Source organism: Trichomycterus rosablanca, chromosome 26, assembly GCF_030014385.1.
Source record: "Trichomycterus rosablanca isolate fTriRos1 chromosome 26, fTriRos1.hap1, whole genome shotgun sequence".
NCBI lineage: Eukaryota > Metazoa > Chordata > Actinopteri > Siluriformes > Trichomycteridae > Trichomycterus > Trichomycterus rosablanca.
In genome coordinates this window covers 6,374,132-6,400,248 of record NC_086013.1, presented here as the reverse complement: position 1 = coordinate 6,400,248, position 26,117 = coordinate 6,374,132, and the positions used below count along the sequence as shown (strand labels likewise).

General features: G+C 38.7%; 2 protein-coding genes and 1 pseudogene across 2 annotated transcripts in view; 1 reads left to right on the top strand and 2 right to left on the bottom strand.

The window, feature by feature from the left end:
- Positions 1-13,344, bottom strand: part of tmc2a (transmembrane channel-like 2a) — a 29,855-nt gene extending 16,511 nt beyond the window's left edge. Inside the window, exons 1-10 of the mRNA XM_062988575.1 lie at positions 13,255-13,344; positions 13,146-13,184; positions 12,636-12,924; positions 9,773-9,955; positions 7,911-8,001; positions 7,515-7,596; positions 5,138-5,244; positions 4,947-5,045; positions 1,291-1,433; positions 296-443 (exon numbers count right to left, since the gene is read on the bottom strand). Coding sequence (XP_062844645.1) covers positions 296-443; positions 1,291-1,433; positions 4,947-5,045; positions 5,138-5,244; positions 7,515-7,596; positions 7,911-8,001; positions 9,773-9,955; positions 12,636-12,924; positions 13,146-13,184; positions 13,255-13,294 — 1,221 coding nt within the window. The 5' untranslated portion in view covers positions 13,295-13,344. The remainder of the gene's footprint in view (positions 1-295; positions 444-1,290; positions 1,434-4,946; positions 5,046-5,137; positions 5,245-7,514; positions 7,597-7,910; positions 8,002-9,772; positions 9,956-12,635; positions 12,925-13,145; positions 13,185-13,254) is intronic.
- A 3,257-nt stretch (positions 13,345-16,601) lies between these two features.
- Positions 16,602-16,756, top strand: LOC134303775 (U1 spliceosomal RNA; annotated as a pseudogene).
- A 3,372-nt stretch (positions 16,757-20,128) lies between these two features.
- Positions 20,129-21,793, bottom strand: LOC134303530 (trichohyalin-like). The gene is made up of 2 exons (XM_062988962.1): positions 21,672-21,793; positions 20,129-21,585 (listed from the first exon to the last, which is right to left on the bottom strand). The coding sequence occupies exons 1-2, from the start codon at positions 21,742-21,744 to the stop codon at positions 20,201-20,203; spliced, it is 1,458 nt and encodes a 485-aa protein (XP_062845032.1). The 5' UTR covers positions 21,745-21,793; the 3' UTR covers positions 20,129-20,200.
- Positions 21,794-26,117: the final 4,324 nt, after the last annotated feature.

Sequence of the window (26,117 nt, the reverse complement as noted above, 5' to 3'; positions counted from 1 at the left end):
CGTCAACTAGGCGTGGTGAATAGCTCCACTGCCCTTTGCTGTTTAAAGTGAATATCGATTCATCTTAAATGAATAACTGATTCGAATCGTGGCACATGTGCATGTATAACTGTCTTGTGGTGCATCGTTACATTCCTACATAGGACAGCAAAGAAGTTTCAACCTACAAGTTTATAAAATCTTTTATTTGATTTATTCAGCTAGAGAATTGTAATTACGGTGAACTGTAATTATTAAAATGTGCATAAAATGGCAGATCATATGTATTCATACATTGACACCCATCACTACATACCTTAAAGCTAGTGGTGATGGAGGCGAACTTGTTGTCAGCTGTCTCTGAGTTGCCGATGAGATAGTCCCAGCTGGTAAACATCTTCCAAGCAAAGGTGAACTCACTGTCTTCGCCGTCCCCACCCCCTACATCTGCGTTTTTAGCCATCCTAACGGCAAGAGTGGACTGCGTTTATAAACTCAGTGGGAATCCACTCTGGCTGGCAGGATAACAGAAGCGCATTCTTCTGTTCTGAGACATGGCGCAAGTAATGCCAAGGAAAGCCATGGGAAGTCAATGTACGACTAAAAAAATGTTTAGGTCTAATGAAAAAATAACAAAGTAATATCTAGACTATCTATGTTAAATGTATTACTGAACTTTTTTTTACACATTTTTTCCATTCAAATAATTTAGGATTTCAAATTACATTTGCTAACAAAAGCCACTCAGGTGGCGCAGCGGTAAAACATGCTAGCACACCAGAGCTGACATTTCAAACTCGTCGGTTCGAAACTCAGCTCTGCCATCCGGCTGGGATAGGCTATATGAACACTGATTGGCTTGTTGTTTGTACAGGGAGGGAAAAGCCGGATAGGGACCTCATAACTGATGCAATTGCGACCTCTGCTGGCTGATTGATGGTGTCTGCATAGAGTTGAGGGATAATGCGATCAGTGTGTGGCTCTCTGTACACAAAGCTGATCTGCATATGAACTCGTCTCGTGCAGGTGAAAAAATGCAGTCGGCTACTGCACACATGTCGGGGGGGCGTGTGTCAGTTCGCTCTCCTTAATTGTGGCACCAGTAGAGAGGAAGCATAACGCAACTGGGTAAAAATTGGATGCGCCAAAAATTGTGAGAAAAGGGGAGAAAATGCATAAAAAAGAAGAAGAAGCTGAAACAACCTGTTTAAATCTGGTGACCTATCACAATACACACAGGTTTAATATAATCTTAATAGTATTTCATGCCATTTCTAGAGAATCTAGTGATGGATGAAATGAGAGACTCACGTGCGGATTACAACCATCAGACTGTACCCGAAGGTCCCAACGCCCACCATCAGGTAGGACAAAGGAAGACGGAACTTTAGGAAGCCAATGGTTCTCTGGTTATTATAGTAGCCATAGAAAAGAACAGAATACTTGCAGTAACCCTGTTAAAATAGAAGTTTGAGATGTTATAAATGAAAAAGACTTGCATCTGTGATTTGTTCATTTTCTTATGAGGTAGAAAAAGACATTTCAATTTTCCAAATTTTCACTGACCAACATTTGTAACGTTAAAGAAATTTACAATTTGATGCCTGAAACACATTCAGAATCTAATTTATATGTATATGTATGTGTATATATGTGGACATACAGTATGTATGTGTATATACTGTAAGTATATGCGTGTATACTGTTTTATATGTATATGTATGTATATGTATAGATTAGTATTTGTGTATTTATTATTTATCACATCTGTATAGCATTATGTAGCATTATGTTCTGCACTACTTGTCACTTTACCTTACACACTTGTTCACTTTAAATTGCCCTTTGTAATTATATTGTTAATTCTTCTAATGTTCACTTTACTTTAAATTGCTCTTTTTTTTTAATTATATTGTTAATTGTTCTAATGTTCACTTTACTTTAAATTGCTCCTTTTTTTTAATTATATTGTTAATTGTTCTAATGTTTCTAGATTCTTACTTTTAAAAACATTCTATATTTTTTTGTATAATATATTTTTTAACTATTTTGTAGTTTTTGTAATTACTGTGGCGGAGCAGTCACTAAAGCATTTCACTGCCAGTTGTACTGTGTATGACCATGTATGTGACAAATAAACCTTGATTTGATTTGATTTGAGAAGTTAAGACAGGAATGTTTACAACTGTGTTACACTGAATTTCCTACTGATGTTGGAAACAATAACTGTAATTGTTGTATTGCAATTGGAATGGTCTCAACAGCCAAGGGTTGTCTTTGTGTGATTCTGGTCTTCTTGATGCATCTAACATTTACAAAAGAAGACAGATGGCTTTCCAAAATACTTCCGAGCCCATGTGGCTATATACAATCATAGCAGTGGCGGCTGCTGGTCTTTCAAAGAGGAGAAGCTCATTGTCGGCTTACATCATAAAATTTGTCAATTTATTTATACATAAATTCCGCCCTCTGTTCCTTTTCAAGAAAATGGCCTGTGATCCTGTCGTACCAAGTAGGCGTCTTTTCCAGGGACTTGACCAGTGTCCTGAAACAAATACTATGAGTGTGTTTTATTTACACAATAAACAATGGAAATGGTCAAGTAATTTCACCAAGCAAATACCAAGAAATAGGTTGCAGTTTGTCTTTCGACTTCACTCGCAAAATCCGCGATGAAGCTCCAAGCGATTAAGTGACGGTGTAGATCTCAAAATAGCTGTCAATCAAAACGGGCAGAAGCTCCGCGTCCAGACCCGCCCACAGCTCCATTCACCCCCAGAGACGCTCAGCGTCCGGAGGCGGGACAAAATCATGGCATTTATCCAATGACCGGCAAGTTTTGTAGCAATGAAAAAAACTTTTCCATGCAGTCCCATTGAAGTGAATAGACGCTCAGCTTCTATGGGCAAATGCATTGACGCTGCGGGAGTTAACAAAATCGAGTAAGTCGATTTGTGATAAGTAGCTGATTCTGAACGAACTCGTCTTCGAGATGAACATGTTCTAACGCATTTGTAGTCAATGAAATGTTAACACAACTGTACATATTTGACCATTCAATTTTTGACATTTTAGGGGAAGCTGAGCTTCCCTTGCAGTCTTAGAGAAATCGCCACTGAATCATAGTAACATGACAGTTTTTAATGTAATGGCGCCTGAATGCATCTGATCTCATTAACTAGGGAACCAAAAAACTTTTACCCACAGGTTTACTTGTTTTCTGTGTTCATAATATTGCACTGTAATTGAACACTGCAGGTATTGAAATTGTGGTTAATACAGATATAAATGGAGATCTCCAGCCTTTAGCTAATGAATTGTAATTATGGTGCACTATACATTACAATATGATTCTGATTAAAATATGAGACCACAATGTGACTCTGGTCTTCTTGATGCACACTATTAAGCACACATTAAACTCTACAAAGACACTCAATTGCCCTATAGGTGAATAGGTGTGTGTATGAGTGTGTGTATGTGTGTGTGTGTGTGTGTGTATGTGTGTCTGCCCTGTGATGGACTGGTGCCCCATCCAGGGTGTTACTGTGTGCCTTGCGCCCATTGAAAAGCTGGGATAGGCTCAATTGGATAAGCAGTTAAGAAAGTGAGTGAGTGACTATAAGTGAAACAAATAGTAGAAATAGGAAGGTGGAAATACTATTTCACAACACTGTATGGTTAAAAAACCTCAAATTATTTGCAGTCTTGTGTTGGGAAATGTTCATATTGAACTGACTGACAATTTTCAAATTTACAAAGCCATGACCCATCTTTATACCCAATCATGATATCTTCACCTGCTACCAATTCATCTGCTTATTGTGCAACCTGAATATACTATAAACTAGGGAAAAAATTATGCACTCTACCCACGATGCGATGCAATTTGATTCACGATACTGGATTCCCGATAAAATTTTTTGTCCTGATTTTTTAAACAAAATTAAATTAAAGAAAATTATGACAAACTTTCCTTGTATTATTTCTCTTTAAAAAAAAATTTAATATTGTATTTGTGCTTATCTTTTATTTATCTTAATAATGAATGTCCTTTTATTTTTTAAGGTAGGTACACATTTCACTTTTTGTGTAAAAAAAATAAAAATAAAATGAAATAAATCCCACATTAAATAAATAAATGAATAATACAAATTAAGAAAGTATCCTCACTTAAATAAATTTGGCTGAAAAAAAATCTGAACCTGGCAACCCTGTAGTGACGTCAACCAGGCAAGGTGAACAGCCCTCTGCTGTTTAAAGTGAATATCGATTAATTATACATGTAAACCAATAGGAATAATTACACATGTGAATCGATTTTTAACTGTCTTGAGGTGCATTGTTACATCCCTACTATAAACATTTTACTCTTATTTTGCCCAATCCCAACTTTTTTAAATGTGTTGCAGGCGTTATATTCAAAATTAAATTAATCAAGTTGGTCAGCCAAGAAAATTTTTTTTTTTCTTTGTGCTTTTGTCAGTTATTTACAGATTACAGGAATGACAGATTCAGGTTTTTGTTTAAGAAAAAGCTTCCCAGACAAAAAATGATGTTACATTTTGTCAACAAAAATAAGTGTTTAATGTTAGTAGATTTCGCTCTTGGACTAATGTACCAAATATTTAGTTACCCAGACCTGCACATGGTACACCTACATTCCAGAACGTCAATTTGAAGGTCTATAGAGCCAAATCTGAGTGTGTGCCATGCATGAGGGACCTCTTGGCAGTATGACTGGTTGACAAAATCACTCTAACAACTAAGAGAAAGAATTTTCTAGAAATTGACAGGGCAACATACAAATACTTTGCAGGCAGAATTGAGGTTGAGGGGGACTTAATCAAAAAATTGGGAAAAAATATATGTAGCATTTTTCATCCAGGAAGCTTACATTACATATAATATAACCACACCTTTGTATAACCACACACACACACTATCATAAATCATTAAAGACTTACGTTAAAGTCAGTAAGTACTGCATAGTCCATTGCTGTGGCTTGTTCCTCTCTTGGTACTGTTTTGCGAGGAATGGATCCATAAGGAAGTCCCATGAGAAGCTATGAAATATCAATGATCAGTTCATTTATAAAAATAGATGCAGTTTAGATGCAGTTCAGACATACACCATAAACAAAGCATAGAATCTAACCTCTGGAATCACAACCAGGCCAAAGGTCAAACTGAAGAGGACCAGGTTCATGCCGTACATCCAGCGAAGGAAGATAAAATAAGAGGCAACTGAAGAACCAAAGTGACCTAAATAACAATATAATAAAAAAGAGTATTAAATAGTATATACAAATAAAACACAGCCAGTATAATTTCCTATGTAATCTGACCACGGGGCCAGTTTAAAGACAAAACTAATAATTTAAGTACAAACTAATTACTAGGGTGATGATGCAATTATTTAAATCCTCCTCTAGGCAGTTGCTTTTAGTCATATTTGTATGATTACTCTAAGACTTATGTTATTGTTTATTGTTAAATATATATCAGCAAATACCATTTCCATGAAAGGGTGTACATGGTCCGCAACAATACTTAGGTAGGTGGTACGTGTCAAAGTAACATCCACATGGCAGGACCCAAGGTTTCCCAGCAGAACATTGCCCAAAGCATCACACTGCCTCCACCGGCTTGTCTTCTTCCCATAGTGCATCCTGGTGCCATGTGTTCCCCAGGTAAGTGATGCACACGCACCCGACCTTCTTCCATTGCTCTGTGGTCCAGTTCCGATGCTCACGTGCCCATTGTTGGCGCTTTCGGCGATGGACTGGGGTCAGCATGGGCACCCTCACTGGTCTGCGACTATGCAGCCCCACACGCAACAAACTGCAATGCACTGTGTATTCTGACACCTTTCTATCAGAACCAGCATTAACTTCTTCAGCAATTTGAGCTACAGTAGCTCGTCTGTTGGAGCCAGCCTTCGCTCCCCACATGCCACTGCAGACCAGGAACACCCCACAAGAGCTGCAGTCGTCTAGCCATCACAATTTGCTCAAACTTGCTCAAATCCTTACGCTTGCCTATTTTTCCTGCTTCTAACATCAACTTTGAGGATAAAATGTTCACTTGCTGCCTAATATATCCCACCCACTAACAGGTGCCTCACCTGTCAGTGGTCATAATGTTATGCCTGGTCAGTGTATTATGACTTATTTTTCACTTCTTTCACACTATTATTTAATATGTCAAATCCTATGCTGTTGTTTCTATAATAAAGTATGTTGTATATTCTTTTCCTCACTTTACATTGCCTCTGTATCGTGTACTGGCCAACACCACACTTGTCTTTTGGTCCTGTGTTGTCGTTGTATTTTCTACACTATATTTTATTTGCACTGTGAATATTGTATTGGTTGCACTTGTGTGCTGTTTCAGTGTGTTCTTGTCTATAGCTGAAGTGACAGTAAAGCCTCTCGAATCTGAAGTGGCCTAGCGTATTTCACCGCTGTGCCACCCGAGCACCTTATATGTAAATATATAGAGAGATTTAATTTAGTTGAATCTAATTTGCCTAAGATCTATGCTGGCCGAAAAAGAACATATGACACGTCCTCTTTGACAAGAGTGAAGCCACAAAGTTTCTCTTTTTATTTGGCAACAGATTCCTGTCACCAAATATCGCCTATCACCGAACTTCATAGAAACCCTTTCACTTTTTTATGCTTTTTCTCCCGATCTTTAACTCGTCCAATTTTTACCCAATTGCGTTATGCTTCCTCTCTACTGGTGCTGACCCCTGCCCCTCCGACACATGTGCAGTAGCCGACTGCATCTTTTCACATGCATGAGCCAAGTTCATATGCGGATCAACTTTGCATTATCCCTCAATTCTGTGCAGAAGCCATCAATCAGCCAGCAGAGGTCATAATTGCATATGAGGTCCCTATCCGGCTTTTCCCACCCTGTATGAACAACAAGCCAATCTTTGTTTATTTAGCCGCCCAGCCCAGTTGGATGGCGGAGCTGAGTTTTAAACCGACAAGTTCGAAATGTCATCTCTGGTGTGCTAGCGTGTTTTACCACTTGAGTGGCAACCCTTTCACTTTTAATGTGTTGTGAACCTGTGTGTGTTTGTGTGGTCTTTAGCTGCATAGCAAAGTGTTCGTTTGATGATAATACTCATTATATTTCATTATCATTAACTGCTTTATTCTGATCAAGGTTACAGTGGGTCTGGTTTGACCAGAAAACATGAGAAGCAAGGCAGAAATGCTCTGGATACGGTATCAATCTATTGCAAAACTTCGGTAAATTCCCATCAGACATCAGCCAATCATGTCTGGCACTGCTAGCACAACATATTGCTGAGCCACCCAAGCGCCAATACTCATTATTCAAAGACTATATGATGTTTGTTCACTACCCCACTGTATCACTGCATGTTTCACATAAACTGTGCTGTAGCTAACTTAACTTTGCAGGAAAAGCATACAAATATAACTACAAGAATTAGTACCATATACTATGTGTGAAAATGCACAATTTACAGATCATACTGAAAACAAATCACTTACTTTCAACTTCTTTGATTTTTCGTTCCCAGGGTATGCAGGCTGTTTTAAAATTTTCAAAATCTCTTTGAAACTTGATCCATTTCTGACAGAAGGAACGAATGAACAGTTAAATTAAAGAATGAACAGGAAAATTAAAGAATTAACAGGAAAACTAAAGAATTAACAGGAAAATGAAAGAATTAACATTAAAAAATGAAAGAATTAACATTAAAAAAATGAAAGAATTAACATTACAAAAATTTAAAGAATTAACATTAAAAAAATTAAAGAATTAACAGGAAAATTAAATAATTAATATTAAAAAAATTAAAGAATTAACAGGAAAATGAAAGAATTAATATTTAAAAAATTAAAGAATTAACAGTCGTCTTAGTAATACATATAGTTTTTACTTACCTTCATCATCATGATTTTGTAGGCATATAACTTTCTGCCCTTGCCTTTGCCGAGAGCACCTTCAAACTTATCCACAAACAACTGAGCTTCCCTAAGAGAAGAATGTTAGCAAAATAGTACAAAATAAACCCAATTGTAATAACATAACATAAATACTACACAGACAGCCTTAGACATATTAAAGCCTTTTTTTATTTTTATTTTTTTGCAATTTCCCCCAATTTTTCTCCCTAATCTAGTCATATCCAATCACCCTGATTGCATTAAGCTCTCCCCTTTACCGATACTACCCTCCACTGCTGACTGAGGAGCTCCGCAACTGACACACGCCCCCTCCGACATTGTGCAGTACCGACTTCATCTTTTCACCTGCATGAGGTGAGTTCATATTCAGATTATTATGCCCCACCCTGATCAATGCATTATTCCTCAAATCTGTGCAGGTACCATCAGTCAGCCAGTAGAGGCCATAATCAGTTTTAAGGAGTCCCTGGTTCGGCTCCCCACCCTGTATGAACAACAGCCAATCATTGTTCATGTAGGTGCCCAGCCTGCCAGATGGTAGAGCTGAGATTTGAAACAACGTTTTTGAAATCTCAGCTCTGGTGTGCTAGCATGTTTTACCGCTCTTTAAAGCCATTTTTGACCAAAAGTATGTGGGCACCTGACCAGGAGCTTTTTGCACAACCTATTTCATAACCATGAGCATTAATATGGAGTCAAAACAGCATTTGTGAAGTTAAACATAGATTTTGTACAGGATGGCTCACAATTAATGTAACAGTTCATCCGAAATGTGTTCAGGTGTAGAGATGATTTCAGGGCTATGTAGAGACTACTGGAGTTCCCTCCCAAGAAATTAGCCAAACCATATCTTTATAGACCTTGCTTTGTGTACAGGGTCAGATTAAGATAAGATATTATTCCATAAGGCTGCGACTGTCTGTGACTGGGAGGTGTTCTCCATTAAGGATGACAGCTTGGTCATCATCCTTCTACATCCAACTGCCTCCACTGATTCCAGGGTGCAGCCCAGGACAGAGCCTGCCTTCCTGATTAGTTTATCCAGCTTCTTCCTGTCTTCTGTCATGATACCGCTACCACAGCAGCCAACTCAATAAAAATGGCTGATGCCAACACCAAGTCTTGAATTGCGAAGGGCTCTCTGTGTTCCAAAAGACAGGAGCCTCCTCAGCAAATGGACAACAGGACTTTTTTATACAGTGCCTGTGTATTGTTGGTACAGTCCGGTTTATTATATAGAACAACACCCAGGTACTTATAGGTGTTGACAATCTCAATATCCCTTATTTATCCTGTATGTTAACTGGTTTTGGTGATCTTAGTTCTGCAAAAATCCATCACAAGCTCTTTCGTTTTACTAGTATTCAACTGGAGGTGGTTCACATCTGGACACCAGTCCACAAAGTGCTTGGTAAGCTCCCTGTACTTGCTGTCATGACCATCCCAGATGTATCTGACAAAATGTTGCTGTATTGTAGGAGAAATCTACAGTATAGAGGGTGAAGAGGAATGGAGCCAGGACTTACCCCTGTGGAGCCCCTGTGCTTCGGAGGATTGTGTAAATCATACTGATCCAGGAAACTGGTCCATATGATTTAATGCTGATAATAAGTACATTAAATAAATTTAGTTTATTTTTTATACTGCATTTATAAATATGTTAGCAAGAATTGTGGCTAAAACTGAAATCAGTTATTAGAATGGGTGTCCACATAATTTTGGCCATATAGTATAAACTGTAACTGTAACTTAGTGGTTGTAGTACTCTGCTTAAAACTCACTTTTTAGACCACAGAATTCTTTAAAAACATGCTCACTAAAACACTCGTTCACTGTACTTGAGAAGTTTGAGTCTCCTCTTCATCCGCCAAGGTTTGTTTCTAATGGTAGCGATGAGCTTCTTTTTCTCCTCCACCTCCTCCATTAACCTCGCCCTCTCACCCTCTGACATGGACTCCTCTTCCTCATCCTCCTCGTCCTCCTCCTTCTCCTCGTCCCCCCCCTCTGACTTTGAGTCCTCACTAGGACACCGCAGGGGATGGAGGGATGAAGAAAGAAGGAGTGGTGAGCAGTGCTACTAGAGGTTACTGACATGTTTATGCTGATCTGATACCAGTTTGGTTCCTAGACCAGCATAAAGAGGGGAAGCCTGATAGTCAAAGCATCGAGGAATGGGATCCATCTTTAGAATGACTTTGAGATAGAGCAAGATAAAGTACAAAATATAAAGTACATATTATTAAGATAAAGTACAAAAGCACACATATATTATGTACCCGCATTTACATGCATAACCAGTGAATTAAAATGTGCTGATTAGGTTACATTTGAAAAAATGCTTAAGATTTGTTTGCATTAATAATTTAAAGTACCGGTAATTAATTTAAATGTTATTTGCATTAATTTTTCAAATTTTGGATACATTAAATGTGTACCGTATCATGTCTTATGGCACTGCAATCTCTTATTTCATTGCAGATAGTTTAAACCCAAGATATTTCATGTTTTGTCTGCTCAACTTCATTTGTCTGCTCTATTCCTGCATTTCAGGCCTGCAACACGTTGCAAAAAAAAGTTGGGACGATGGCAGTTTAGGGCTAGTAATGAGGTGAAAAAACTAAATAATTATGTGATTCCAAACAGGTGATGTCAACAGGTGATTGTAATCATGGTTCGGAGTCTTTGATGAGCAAAGATGACCAGAGGATCTCCAGTTTGTCAGCAAATGTGTGAGAAAATGATTGAAATGTTTAAAAACAAACAATGTACCTCAAATAAAGATTGGAAGGGATTTGCATATTTCTCCCTCTACAGTGCATAATATCATTAAACGATTCAAGGAATCAGGAGGAATTTCAGTGCATGAAGGCAGAGGGCACAAGCTTAAGCTGAACACCTGTGATCTTCGATCTCTCAGACGGCACTGCATCAAGAACCGCCACTCAGCACTAGCTGATATAACCACATGGGCAAGAGATTACTTTGGCAAACCTTTGTCAAGCACTACAATACAGAGTTACATGCACAAATGCCACTTAAAACTTTACTGTACAAAAAAGGAGCCTTATGTTAACCATGTACAGAAACGGCGGCAACTTCTCTGGGCTCTGAGGCATCTAGGATGGACCATCACACAGTAGAAACATGTATTGTGGTCAGATGAATCAGCAATCCAGGTCTTTTTTGGAAAAAATGGACGCCGTGTGCTCCGGACCAAAGACGAAAAGGACCATCCAGACTGTTATCAGCAACAAGTCCAAAAGCCAGGGTCTGTCGTGGTATGGGGTTGTGTCAGTGTCCTTGGCAAAGGTTATTTACACTTTTGTGATGGCAGCATTAATGCAGAAAAGTACATTGAGATCTTAGAGCAACATATGCTGCCTTCATGACGTCATCTTTTCCAGGGACATCCATGCATTTTTCAACAAGACAATGCAAAACCACATGCTGCACACATTACAAAGGCATGGCTGCGGAAGAAGAGGGTACGGGTACTGGACTGGTAAGAAACTCTGTGTTTTTTTTATTATTTGATTATTATGCTGTCCCAACTTTTTTTGATTTAGGATTGTACTACTGCACATTATGATATATAACATAACATTGTTATATAATAAAAATGCTTTTTTAACAATAACTATTTCAAAATGTCTTATTTTACTAGAGTGTCAATAAAATGAACATTTTAACTCTGACATAATTTTTAACTATGTAAATATACTGTATATTGAACTACCTAAACTTAGGCAAACAAAATTAGGTAAACAGCAGATTTTTTTGAAAGATTGTAATAACTTTTTTTTTTTTTTTGCATTTTTCCCAATTTTCCTACTAATCTAGTTGTATCCAATTACCCAATGCAGCCGACTGCATCTTTTCACCTGCTTGAGGCGAGTTCATATGCCAATCAGCCTTGTGTACGGAGAGCCACACTTTGATTATTAACGCATTATCCCTCGTCTCTGTGCAGGCGGCATCAATCAGCCAGCAGAGGTCATAATTGCATCAGTTATGAGGTCCCGTCCGGCACCCTCCCAGAACAACAGCCAATCGCTGGAAAGCAGAGCTGAGTTTCGAATCGAGAGCTGAGTTTGAAGTGTCAGCTCTGGTGTGCTAGCGTGCAGCCAATAAAAATGATAATTAACCGACAAAAATATGTTGTGGTGTTTATTTTTAAAAATAATTATTTTTAGTTTCAGTGTCTTGTCCATCATTGCCAGCATGTCTTGGAACAGTTAACATTACTTGAGCTAACTTATATTAATTATTTGGGGCATTTAGGTGGCACAAGCAGTAAAGTTTGCTAGCAGACATTCAAGGATCCAGGGTTCAAATCATAGCCAATTAGACATCTGCACAGACATGATTGGCTAATTAGGTGCACTCGTCAATGCACTCTCAGTTCTGGTCCCAAGCCTGGATAGAAAAAGAAGGGTTGTGCCAGGATGTGTATCCGGCATAAAAACTGTGCGTAGTCTGGTATGCAGACCAGATCTGCTGTGGCGAGCCCTAAATATGGAAGCAGCCAAAAAAAAAAAAAGATTCTAATTATTGTTTGACCAACCCATTTAATACATTATATGTTCATGTACAGCAAAAATAAGCAAATATTTAAATTCAGTTGCATATTTATTTCCTTCCTAATTTTAATTTGGATCTTTTTAGTAAAAGAAAACAGCATAGATGTGTTTTCAGCATTACCTACTACTCTTCTTCTTATTTGATTTGGACTTGCTTCTCTTGTTTTTTTTGGTGTCGTCCCCCCCTTTACCTCCAGGCTTCCCTCTTCTCCGATTCCCTGCACACCTCCTCGGAGGAATGTCATCATCACTCTCCTCCTCTAAGGTCTTCTGGGCTGTCTTTTTTCTGTTAACTGCTCTGCGACCTATTGGAGGTTCATCATCTTCATCTTCAGCATCATCACTGGCCGCCTTGCTTCGTTTGCCTGCTGCTGTTTTACTGGTACCCTTGCGTTTTGCTTTGCTGTCCTCTAAATATACATCAGGGGTGGAGAGATGCTCAAAGGAGTAAATTAGTTGCACAGATAATATTAAATAAGTCATTATTTCTGGAAAAAGGTTTGTAACTGACACTTGGTAGAAACCGATAGTAAAGTAGAGGTATAACAAACAGTCAAACAGTATTACAGCAAATAACAAGTAACTAATAAAAGAACATAAATTAAATAAAGTTTGTAAAATTTGTACTTACCCTCTGCACTCTCCACTTGTCCATCAATTTCTATCCCCACTAAATAAAAAACAGAACATTCAAGCAGAAGAGTAACACTTACTACACTTAATCATAGTATATGTCCCACCTTCCTCCATTTTTCTTGTAGTTTCACTTTTCTTCGGCATTTTTAGAGACCTGAGATGATCTGTCTGTCAGTTAGGTCCTATTGTTCTGTTTGTTCAGAGTGTCTAGCACATTCCCCAGTGCAGGTGAGCAACTGCTATCCCGTAACTGACTCCCAATAGCCATGGCAACGTCACATGATCTTCCCATCAGTATGTCTAATATCACTTGATATCTATCAGCACACCTATGTGAGAGAAATACAAGTCATCAAATAATATTTGTTGTAAACAAAAGGTGTGATGCATTGTAATGCATTCTAATTAAAAACAGTATTACCAGTATAAAGAACTTGTGACCTTTTGAACCCTTTATGAACCCTTTATTGAAGTCTGTTTAACATGTCAAAGGACAAAACAATGCTTACTTACAAACAACAAAACAGCATATTACGGCTGATTAAACTGTCAGATACACTCTAAAGTATTTAGACACATGACACTTAGCACTTGTTGCAAGACGAGCACCTTTAAACATTTAATGAAGGTTTAGGTTTCTGTTCAGAGGCAATTAAACACATTTCACAGCTTATTAAGCTTTACATGTTCATATCGTTAATTGTAAGCATCCAAGAATATTCTAGCTACAGGTGTTATTTTAAAATCATTCAAACAATGACTGGTCACTTGATTATTTTATTATTCCATATAAATGCAGGTAGCTGAATAATGTATAAACAGACAAAAATATTCTGCAATGAATATGAAAACACAAGTTCTCCTGATATCAGACACATATGCATCTTCTACATGATGTCTATTTTTTTTCCAAATAAACCACACCAAAGACATCAGTCCAGATCACTCAGCCTTAATATAACATAAGCTAATAGAGATACAGACAGAACAAACACATACAGATAACAGCAAATACAAACTTTAATCAAACTGTGACCCTCGTCCATCATACTTCTGATCAAACTCACTGTTCACATAAAGGCAAAAGTGCTCTACAGCTTTCTGGAACTTAGATAATGGTCTGTTAATAATTAATTATTTGCCTCATGTAATGTTTATGAGTAGCTCTTAAATACCTTGCCTGGCAAGATTACAACCCCAAATCAGAAAAAGTTGGGACAGCATCGAAAATGCAAAAAAAAAACAAAAAAAACAGAGTTTTGACTTTAACTGCATTGTAGACAGTATGAAACTTACAGTAGATATTTCATGTTTTGTCTGATCAGCTTCATTTCATTTATTAATAAACACCCATTTCTGCATTTCAGGGCTGCAACACATTCCAACAAAAGTTGGGACAGTAAAGTATTTACCACTTTGTAATGTTGCCATTCCTTTTCACCACACTTAAAAGACATTTTGGCACCATTTCAAAATTCTCCACACATTCTCTATTGTGGACAGGTCAGGACTGCAGGCAGGCCAGTCCAGTACCTGTACCCTCTTCTTTCGCAGCCATGCCTTTGTAATATGTGCAGCATGTGGTTCTGCATTGTCTTGTTGAAAAATGCATGAACGTCCCTGGAAAAGATGACGTCTTGAAGGCAGCATATGTTGCTCTAAGATCTCAATGTACTTTTCTGCATTAATGCTGCCATCTCAGAAGTGTAAATGACCTTTGCCAAGGGCACTGACACAACCCCATACCATGACAGACCCTGGCTTTTGGACTTGTTGCTGATAACAGTCTGGATGGTCCTTTTCGTCTTTGGTCTGGAGCACACGGCGACTATTTTTTCCAAAAAAGACCTGGAATGCTGATTCATCCAACCACAATACACGTTTCTACTATGTGATGGTCCATTCTAGATGCCGCCGAGCCCAGACAAGTCGACACCTCTTCTGGACATGGTTAACATAAGACTTTTTTTTTGCACAGTAAAGTTTTAAGTGGTATTTGTGCATGTAACTCTGTATTGTAGTGCTTGACAAAGGTTTGCCAAAGTAATCCCTCACCCATGTGGTTATATCAGCTATTGTTGAGTGGCGGTTCTTGATGCAGTGCCGTCTGAGGGATCAAAGATCACGGGCGTTCAACTTAAGTTTGCGCCCTTGGCCTTTACACACTGAAATTCCTCCTGATTCCTTGAATCGTTTAATGATGTTATGCACTGTAGAGGGAGAAATATGCAAATCCCTTCCAATCTTTATTTGAGGTACATTGTTTTTAAACATTTCAATCATTTTCTCACTCATTTGTTGACTGGAGATCCTCTGATCATCTTTGCTCATCAAAGACTCAACCTTTCCTAGGTGCTACTTTTGTACCAAATCATGATTACAATCACCTGTTTGGAATCACATCATTATTTAGTTTTTTCACCTCATTACTAGCCCTAAACTGCCCCCGTCCCAACTTTTTTTGGAATGTGTTGCAGGCCTGAAATGCAGGAATGCAAACTGTCTGCAATCAAATAAAAGTCAAAGTAAACGTAAGAAACACTGCATTTTCATTTTATTTGCATTTTCCATACTGTTCCAACTTTTTTTGATTTGGGGTTGTAGTTTTTTCACCTCATTTCTAGCCCTAAATTGCCCCCGTCTAGCAAATCCATGAAACACTGGAGTCTGAGCCTCTGCATTTGTGACACATTAACATAAAGTAGCTAGCTTCAGCACAAATTCATCAACATCCAGAGCACATATACCCTTGTGCCATTTATATAGATCTTAGTTTTATTCTAGTTATATGGCACTATTTGCTTCTAAGGCAGCTTGTGGTACTTTTAACATTTAAATTCAGTTTTTAGAGAATCTTACAGTTTGTACCATTTTTTTATTGTCCATTTAACCATTTTTAATTCCAGTTCTTACTTTGTCCTTATATAATATTTTATATGTAATTTTAAATTACATTATGCAAATTCTTTGGAAGAGTCAAAAGGAAAATATGAAAGCATCAGAGACACCTGAGAGTATACAATCCCTTTTATTACTGTTTTCTGTCATTCATATTACATGAACTTGAAACAATGAGGTTACTCTTTCGTGGTTTAATTTGTGTAATGCATTCCTGAAGGAAAGGTGTTTTGAATCATCTGTATTCTACAGAAGCACAAGAAACTGGATTCTCAGCTATGGGCAGCACAAGGTGACAGCACAGTTTAAAATTCCATTCATTTATATGTTTTCAAAGCAATGATTTACTCAGATTGTATTCATTCCACAGATTGCAAGATAAATTGTGGCAATTTCAGTGAAGGCTACCTGAAGATTGGGGAACAAAAGCTTATTTTAGAGTATTTTGTCAGATGTCATAACCTCATGTTTATATTTATTTTAGTTAAATAAGTATTACCCATGTAATGTTAAATTTTATTTCTCTCTGCAAATACTTATTGTTATATTATTATTACTTACCTGGCAGGGGTGAGACCATGATCAAGAAGGTGGTTCACGCAGGGCGAAACTCCGCACTCCGGTTGTGCTGACTCCTGCGAATTCCCCAAATGTGGGAATCAGCATAATTGCTGATAGTGGGGAACTGTGTTCGTAAATAATTTTCTTTGTGCCCTATGATTTGAATTTCACTAAGCTTAGACATAAGCTCATATTCTCATGTACACATCAGCTATATACTCTCTCCTTTCACATAATAAACTGGAAGTTTACTCCGACTGTCTATATGTGATGAGTATCTTCCCGTTTTGCAGGACTTCTCCTCTCATACTCAGCAAATGACACTGGAGTAGAAGATCTGAGCAGCAAGATTTATTTAAGATCTCTTGATGTTCTGACAAATGTATTGCTTTCAACCAGCACAGTGACTCAAGGATGACTTGGGTTACACACTCCTACGGCCGAGTGTTTTAGGGGAAGCAGTAGGGGCGCAATTCTATAATATAAGAGAGTGCCATCATTTCTGAGACTCTGATATCAATTGTAGCTTTTTATGCAGTTCAATTATGGTTTATACTCCACACAGGTGTGAAAAGAGGCAGATTGGACTCCATTTGCCCTTGAGCCATAAGGATGGTGTAAGGATGGCAACAATTTCAAAAGCTCCATAAGCACATTGTAGTAAATGCTACACTGATTAGCTTTTTGCTATTGTTATGATAATACAAATTAGGGATATGTTTATTTGTTATTAGTAGATTTAGATCCTGGCCAAAGTGCCAATCCCAGGACTCACCCATTTACTCAGTGACACTTAGAAGAAATTTTGAGCTCTTAGTTTTAGTTAGCAAGCTAACTAAGCACATAGCTAACACAAGACTAGTCGAATATACTGTTGTTTATCAGATAAAATAAACTGTTGATGTTAAAGATGATTTTAGCTCTATAAATAAAAGTGAGATGGCACAGTGCAGTTCAATGCAATGTTTCTAACATTGATTACGCAAATTGGCTCCTATGGTATAATGAAAATAATAATAAAAAAAAAAACAATAGTAAAAAGTGTTATTTTAGCATGCCTTCAAAGCCTGTCTATTCAGCCAAAATCAGCCAAATGCTATGCCATACATAATGCAAGGTTGGTGTGAGGTGAGAAAAATGGGGTACAGTAGCTTAGCAGTATGTTGTATGGTTTCTTATTATTTCTAAAAAGAGACTGCTCCTCATTTTTATCCCACCAAAGCAGATCCAAATGTTTTTACATGATTTCTTATTTAGTTGGTATTAGTTTTTATGGATTATATTTCAGCTGCATAACGGACGAACAAAAAGCTTCGGCATTACAAATTAGCCCAGAAATAGGGTCCAGTATTGTCTTCTTGACTTTCACAATGATATGAACATGTAGCTACAAAAAACAAAGATTAAAAAGTACTATAAATATAAGTACTATATTCAGATTTTTTAAGAACCAGAAAGAATTTCTTATGTCCTGGTATGGTTCCATGTGCCAGCTTTTCCAAGGCCTTTGTGCCCTCCAAGCATCAGGTAGTGTGAGATTTCACACATCTGAAATATGGCACAGACTCTCTGGTGTCAGGTCTTTCGTGGCCAGCAGATGAGTGTCAGGCTACCTGAACAGTCCAGCAGGATTTGGCCTGCTCAGCAGTCCTTGTAGCATTGGACGTGTCTTAAAAAGCTTTAACAGAAGCGACCAGGTGAGTATAACCACCTCAGCCAGCTCCTCTCAAACTGAACAAGCAGGGACTCACCTCTGGGGTTCCTAAAACAACCAAGTCCTTTTTTCACAGAGAGTTAGCTCACTGCTGTCACTTGTACCCATATACACTGATCAGCCATAACATTAAAACCACCTCCTTGTTTCTACACTCACTGTCCATTTTATTAGCTCCACTTACCATATAGAAGCACTTTGAAGTTCTACAATTACTGACTGTAGTCCATCTATTTCTCTACATACCCTTTTAGACTGCTTTCACCCTGTTCTTTAATGGTCAGGACCACTACAGGACCACCACAGAGCAGGTATTATTTAGGTGGTGGATCATTCTCAGCACTGCAGTGACACTAACATGGTGGTGGTGTGTTAGTGTGTGTTGTGCTGGTATGAGTGAATCAGACACAGCAGCGCTGATGGAGTTTTTAAATACCATGTCCACTCACTGTCCACTCTATTAGACACTCCTACCTAGTTGTAAAGTCAGAGACGATCGCTCATCTATTGCTGCTGTTTCTAGACCTTCATCAGTGGTTACAGGCTGCTGCCCACGGGGCGCTGTTGGCTGGATATATTTTTGGTTGGTGGACTAGTCCAGCAGTGACAGTGAGGTGTTTAAAAACTCCATCAGCATTGCTGTGTCTGATCCACTCATACCAGCAATAATACCTGCTCTGTGGTGGTCCTGTGGGGGGTCCTGACCATTAAAGAACAGCATGAAAGGGGTCTAACAAAGCATGCAGAAAAACAGATGGACTACAGTCAGTAATTGTAGAACTACAAAGTGCTCCTATATGGTAAGTGAAGCCAAAAAAATGGACAGTGTGTGTAGAAACAAGGAGGTGGTTTTAATGTTATGCCTAAACGGTGTATGTACCTGTGAAATTCAGTGGAGGTAATTTGATTATAATCTGGTAGTGCTTCAGCAAGGCTGAAATCAGGTAGGATTGTCTTTGTGTAGGACACTAAAATTAAGCTACATACAAGGGTATTCAGGAGAAAAACTTTTCTGCTCTGACAGTGTTCCTCAACACGTAACAGTGACAATTGTTTTTTGTTCAGCAGTACAATGCTTTAACCAACCAACCAGATCAATTGAGGTGTAGCTGGAGAACCATTATATTAAGGCCCTGTCATGGCCAGCCCAATCTCCAGACCTTGATTGTTATCAAGAGAATGATGGGTGATTTGGAATTTGGAAGAAATGTTGCCAGCAGTCTAAATAATAAAACGAAAACGTTAATTTTACTCAAACACACACCTATAAATAGTAAAACCTAAGAATTTTTTTTATGCATTTTCTCCTGATTTTTAGCTCGTCTAATTTTTTACACAATTGCATTATGCTTCCTCTCTACTGGTGCTAACCCCCGCCTTGATTGAGGAGAGCGAACTGACACACGCCCCCTCTGACACGTGTGCAGTAGCCGACTGCATCTTTTCACCTGCACGAGGCGAGTTCATATGCGGATCAGCTTTGCGTACGGAGAGCCACACCCTGATCGCATTATTCCTCGACTCTGTGCAGACGCCATCAATCAGCCAGCAGAGGTCGTAATTGCATCAGTGATGAGGTCCCTATCCGGCTCCCTCTCTGTATGAACAACAGCCAAACGTTCATATAGCCGCCCAGCCCAGCTGAATGACAGAGCTGAGATTCGATAAGATTTATTTGAAATTCCAGCTCTGGTGTGCTAGAGTATTTTACCACAGCGCCACCTGAGCGGCCTAAACCTGAAGATTTTTACATTTTTTTTTTAAACCAGGCATGTCACAAATCAAAGAATCCTCAAACATTTTAATCATTTATTTAAATATTTGTTTTAAAATTCATAAGACATTTAAAATTACATTGATAAGATATTATTTATTTATCATTCTGATGCAGAGGGCTTTCTAAAGAAGCTCCTCAAGCTCCACTTCTTTTTTCCCTTTCCTCCAACTCTGCTCTTTAGCTCTTTCTTTTCCTTTTGTCCATCTTTGACCACCTTGTCATTCTGATTGTCTCTGACCATCTTTCTACTGGCCTCCAAAGCCTTGCTTGATTTAACCCTCATTTCTTGATGCGAGACATCAGTGTTCCTTGCCTCAGTGAGCTCTTGTAAAAACAGAGTCTCCAGCTGTAGGCGCTGTAAGTTCCTGGCCTGTTGTTCTCTCTCCTTTTCATTTTTCTTCCTCATCTGCTTCTTTTCTTTCTCTAGTTTTCCCCGGATGTTATCCAGGTCTCGCAGATGCAGGCCTCTAATCCCTTCTTTCTCCCTTTCAAACTCCAACCGTCTCATCTGCTCTCTGTCTTTCATTACTTGCTCCATCTGCTTCCGCTGGTTGGTCAAGTTTTCCTCCATCTCCATCCTCATCTGCTCCACCTCACTCGTCCTGGCTTCATATTTCTCCTGGAGGACCTTAATCTTTTTCTTGTCCTGGTTTCTTTCCGTTCTCATCCACCACATCTCTCTTTGGAGCTCAAGTTTAACAGATTCCTCCTCTTGGATGTACTTTTCAATCTCTTTCTTCTCATTTATTCTCTCTTGCTCCATCTTTTGTCGCTGATCTTCAGCGGTCCTCCTTTCCTCCTCCAGGAGCCTCAGTCTCTCCTGTGTGGTCTCCATGTATTCTTTAATGACCTTTCTCTCTTCCTGTATCTCCCTCTGCATCATCTCCCTGTATTTATCAAATTCCTCTTGGTCTCTCACTCTTTCTCTCTGGATCATTTCAATCTCTTTTCTCATCTGCTCTTGGTCTTTAACTCTCTTCCTCTCTGCCATGTTCTTGTACTTCTCAATCTCCTCGCTTTCTTTCAATCTCTCAGACTCCATTCTTATCATGGCTTTCTCCATCTCCAAGACCGTTTCATTAATCTGCTTTAGCTTTTCCTCCAGAGTTTTTTCCCCGTCCATCCGTATCTTTTCCTCATCCTTTATTTTCTCTTCTGCCATTTTCCATTTCCTTTTCAGTATCGTCGTCTTCACCTTTTCTTCTTTAAGCCATTCATCTCTCATTCTCTGCATCTCTTTCTTCATCACCTCCATCCAGCGAACATCAGATTTCGCCTTTTCGTTTTCCATCACACTGTTCAACTGGTTATCGTTCTTTCTTTGCCTTCTTATCTCTTCCTCCCTGAAACATTGTTTGACCAGGGCATCACATTGGAATTTAACTTCAGTCCTGACAAACTCCCTGTCCTTTATGAGTCTCTCCAGGACCCAGGTTTTGGTTTCCTCCATCTTGTTGGAAATCAGTTTCTGATCGTGCAGCATGACTGGTTAAACAATTCAATACAGTTTGTTAGGATTTAAAACCTTCACAATACATGAAAAGACTATTTACATTGAGATTTTAGCTTACTTTCAGAGAAATATTCTGCCTTATCCTTTTCATGCTGCAACTCTCTGGTAAAATTCTCAACAAGACAAAACATCTCTGTTCAGGTAAATCTGATGTGAACAAGTGTGAATTTAAAGCAATGAATTAAACGTGCTGTGCAAGACAAATGTTTTGTTGTTGCTACTACAGTGCTGTTCCTCAAAATGAGCTCAGACCCCTGAACAGAAGCTTGTATAGCATGTATGTACACCTATTGTGATGTCACTCAGTTCTAATCCAGAATTCTGAAGGTTGAGCTGACGGGCATACACAGAAGCTCCTACCTCATCCCTAAACTGTAGCTATAGAATGAACTGGGATGCCAAAGCAAGCTGTACTGCCTGACATTTTTAAAAGTCTTACAGCTGATTAGAAACAGTGCATTAAAAAAGTGTTACGGTTCTTACAACTCCAATACACAAACAATAATTGTAGTTACACCCTCCGCAGCCAACAAAACAAACAATACACTATAAAGCCCAAAGTATTTGGACACCTGAACCTGAACAAAAGGCCTTATTCAAACTGTTACTACAAGGTTCAAAGCATGCAATTTATGTATATAAATATACATTATGACCACCTTCCTAATATTGTGTTGGTCCCCTTCTGCTGCCCCATACACAACTAACTGCAATGCACTGTGCATTCTGACAACTAATTATATACAGTATATATAAAACCTGGCAGCAATGGGTGTGGCTGAAACAAACACCTGAACATTATATTTTGGAGAGGTGTCCACATACTTTAGACAGGAAAAGTTTTGACCTCATGTTCGGACTCTTTTGACAAGCATCCACTTGCATAACCTCCTATTTGTGAGTGGAAAAGATCTGGTGATGTACCTGGCAGCACTCAATAAGCAGGTGACTGACACACGCCCTCTCCGACACGTGCAGTAGCCGACTACATCTTTTCACCTGCACGAGGCGAGTTCATATGTGGATCAGCTTTGTGTGATCAGGTTGTGTCTCAGCTTTGAGACACAACCTGATCACACATTATCCCTCGACTCTGTGCAGACGCCATCAATCAGCCAACAGAGGTCATAATTGCATCAGTTATGAGGAATCCCTGTCCGGCTCCCGTTTGGTTAATAGGATCAGCTAGCTGGCTGCATTTTTCCAAGTGCTGTTCTCTTAGCTGCTAGACCTCTTTGGAGGTCAAGTTGTATTGGGTCTCCTAAAGTGACATGTTCAGCAGATGTTGAAGGCTGCAGACCTCCACCCCTGACCGAGGAGAGCCGTGACTAATGCACGACACCCATCGCTCCGTGGTCCTTTTCCCCAAACGACACATGTGCACCAGGTGGCCGCTTCTTTTTCACCTGCTCTAGGCAAGTTCAAATGGAGATTCGTAACACGCACGGAGAGGCATGCACCCATCTTTATTATCCCCCGTCTCAGAGGTCATAGTTGCAGCAGTCGTCCATTTAGGCATCTGGCCTGCCAGGAGCAGATCTAAAGATTTGAACTTGCAAGCCTTAGATGTCAGCTCTGGTGTGCCAGCATGTTTAACCGTGCGTCACCTGAGTGCCCCAATGTAAATACTTATTCTAATATATATATAAAGTATGGTGTACATTTTTGTACACACTATACAATACAATTCTCAGGTGTAAAAATCTACATGTACAGACAACGTTGCTAAAAAATGTGAACAGCTCTTTAAACTAGTAAATTATACAATCATAAAATCTTCGTAAACATGGTCTGCTGAAAGGCTTGTATTGGAGAGCTCAGTGACTTGAGAAACAGGCCTCATTGCGTAACACTGTTGCACAGTCTTACTTTGCTCTGATGGTCTTATCAAGTAAATCCAACTGTGTATTAATTCCCATAATTTTGTCCTCATTATTTATTCATGGACACCTGATGTATATTCTACATTCAGCAGGCTGCAGCTATTAGATGTTACACAATATTTATTTATTCATTTTTTAGGATTTTAACATCATGTTTTACAGTTTGGCAACATTCATGATTGGACAGGTAGTTACAGGTTACATATGATTCAATGTCGAACACCATCACAAGAACTTTTTTGGAACGTTTTTGAAAACCTTTGCAGACACAGGAAGAACATGCAAACTTTACACAGAAAAAATAGTCTCCTCTACTTGAACTGAAATAGAAAAAGCCTGAGTGGATTTTGGCCAGACAGCTAAAATTGGGTTTTATCTAAGCAGGTTAAACATAAGATAAATTTAATCACATGCTTCCATATTACAGACCCCAGAGAGATAAACAACCACTTAAGAGAACTCTATTCCGATCTTTATTGTTCTAAATACCCAGCCACAAACAATGATCTCAGTAATTTCCTAAATATAGACTTTCCAAATCTATTTGATGCTGCTTAAAACACACTGTATTTATATGTTATCAGGCAGGGGTTCTCAGGGCCATAGAGTCCATCTAGCAAACTGCTGGTCCTGAAGGGTTAAGCTGTGAATTTTACGAGTCTTTCTCATTTAACCTTAATGTTAATGAATTCCTATAAAAATGCCAAACTCCCCAAATCTATATATATGAAGCAAATTTGTGCCTCATATTAAAATATGTTTTAGGCCCATTTCCTTTTTAAATTTCCACTGGAAAAAAAAAATACTGGCACATATCTCTGAAAAAGTATATCCTGACCAACCTGGATTTATACCTAATTCTTTAATGTAGTACATTCACTTCTTAATGTTCTTTATGCAGAGTTTAATGCTTGGCTTCCCCCTGCAATAAGTGCTTGATGCTTTGAATGCTTTTGATCAAATCGATTGGCCATACATGTTTAACTTAATTTAATTAATTGTGTCAAGATGCTGTATTTGTGCCCAACCTCAGCAGCATTAACTATTGGCAATAGCTTTGTTCCTTTTGACCTTCATTCCCTGTCACCCCGTCTACTCTCGTCTACTCTACCTGTCGACATTGCCTTGAAAGCACTAGCCATTGGAATAAGTAGCCGTCCACAGATTAGAGGCTTTACGTTTTGGGATACTGACTGTTTAGTGAGCTTATACACAGATTATTTATTACTGTGTATTTCAGACCCAGTCACCTCAGTACCACCAGTATTATTCTGAATCATAGTCTCTAATTTATCTGATTTGGTCAGTGGCAGCTCCTGCCAAATCTCTCAGGGGGGGCAATTCTTCAATGGTGGCCAAGGTGACCCGTTCAATGAGTAAATTAAAGCTTAAATAATTAACATCTTAAGTCATCTGTCAGTTTGCCCTCACAAATAACTTTGAACATGGAGAGAGACCAGCTTTACCATAAATCATAAAATTAAGTAAAGCCTTCACACTAACAATTTAATTCAGTCTTCATCAGATAGCATTTTATTTGAGGTGCAGCAGATCCTGAGGTAATGGTAGTCATGTTGACGAGATCGCTAGCTGCTCTAATTATTGCTACACCAGGTTACGTGTGACGCAAGCACGTAAGTGCTAGCCCTCCTGGAACCCATACAGATTGTATTGCAGTGCCTACAGTCGGACTGAAATCGCCCAAAAAGGGCAGTACTGTACAAAACACAACTCGACGCTGATTGCACTATGATATTCAGAGGCAAGACAGACTGTCCAGAACAGTCACAGATAGTTTAACACTGGTTGAATGTGATAGAAATTTTTTTTCCCTTTCGCCCTTTGGTGGTGCGTCGCCCGATCACCCTAAGGAACAAACCGCCCATGGACCTAGTGTTAATAAACTCAGATATAGTGCCAACTATGTCGGCAGCATGCAACCCAACCATTCCTTTCTTAGATTGAGGCTGCCTTTATAGGATTGAGACTGCCTTTTTAGGATTAAGGCTGCCTTTCTTAGATTGAGGCGACAGGCCACGAGGGAAAATTTTCTTCAGATATAGTTGTAAACTTCAAGGATTCGCCGGGCTTCACATAGTTGTGGCAGCTATTAATGAGCGCACTGGTAACAAAGAAAGTTTTTAGCAATTGCAGGTCCTTCGTCATAACATGCTTCTTCTCCGTCGTCTTTCTCCTAGTTGGCATAACTCACCAAGAAGACACAGTAATAAGGCCCAAAGTTTTTAAGAGAGACTTAAAAGCTTAAGAGTTAAATGAAAATTAAAACCATTTTTTTTCACACCCAGAAATTGGTACATCTGTAGCTGTGTTTTTTGCTCTTAGAACAGAGATTTTCCATGCTCTCAAAATTATTGATTGTCTTTAAATTATGTTATGGACTGTAGATGGTAAAATTCTTTTATTCTACTAAATGGTGCATTGAAAAACCTAAATAATTAGATTTGTATGACTGTACAGAGTGTCCCTAAAGTCTGGACACATAAAGAAAATGCTAATTTGTAATACATTTCAATAAATTTTTCAACATTTTATTTCATTATAATATTAATTAAAAACATTGTCAATGTATTTTCCCCTATTTGTGATGCAATATGTACACC

Coding starts and splice junctions, on each gene's coding strand:
- LOC134303530 (XM_062988962.1), bottom strand. CDS start 21,744: ATGTTTTGTCTTGTTGAGAATTTTACCAGAGAGTTGCAGCATGAAAAG. Junction 21,586..21,671: donor GGCAGAATATTTCTCTGAAA/GTAAGCTAAAAT, acceptor TTGTTTAACCAG/TCATGCTGCACGATCAGAAA.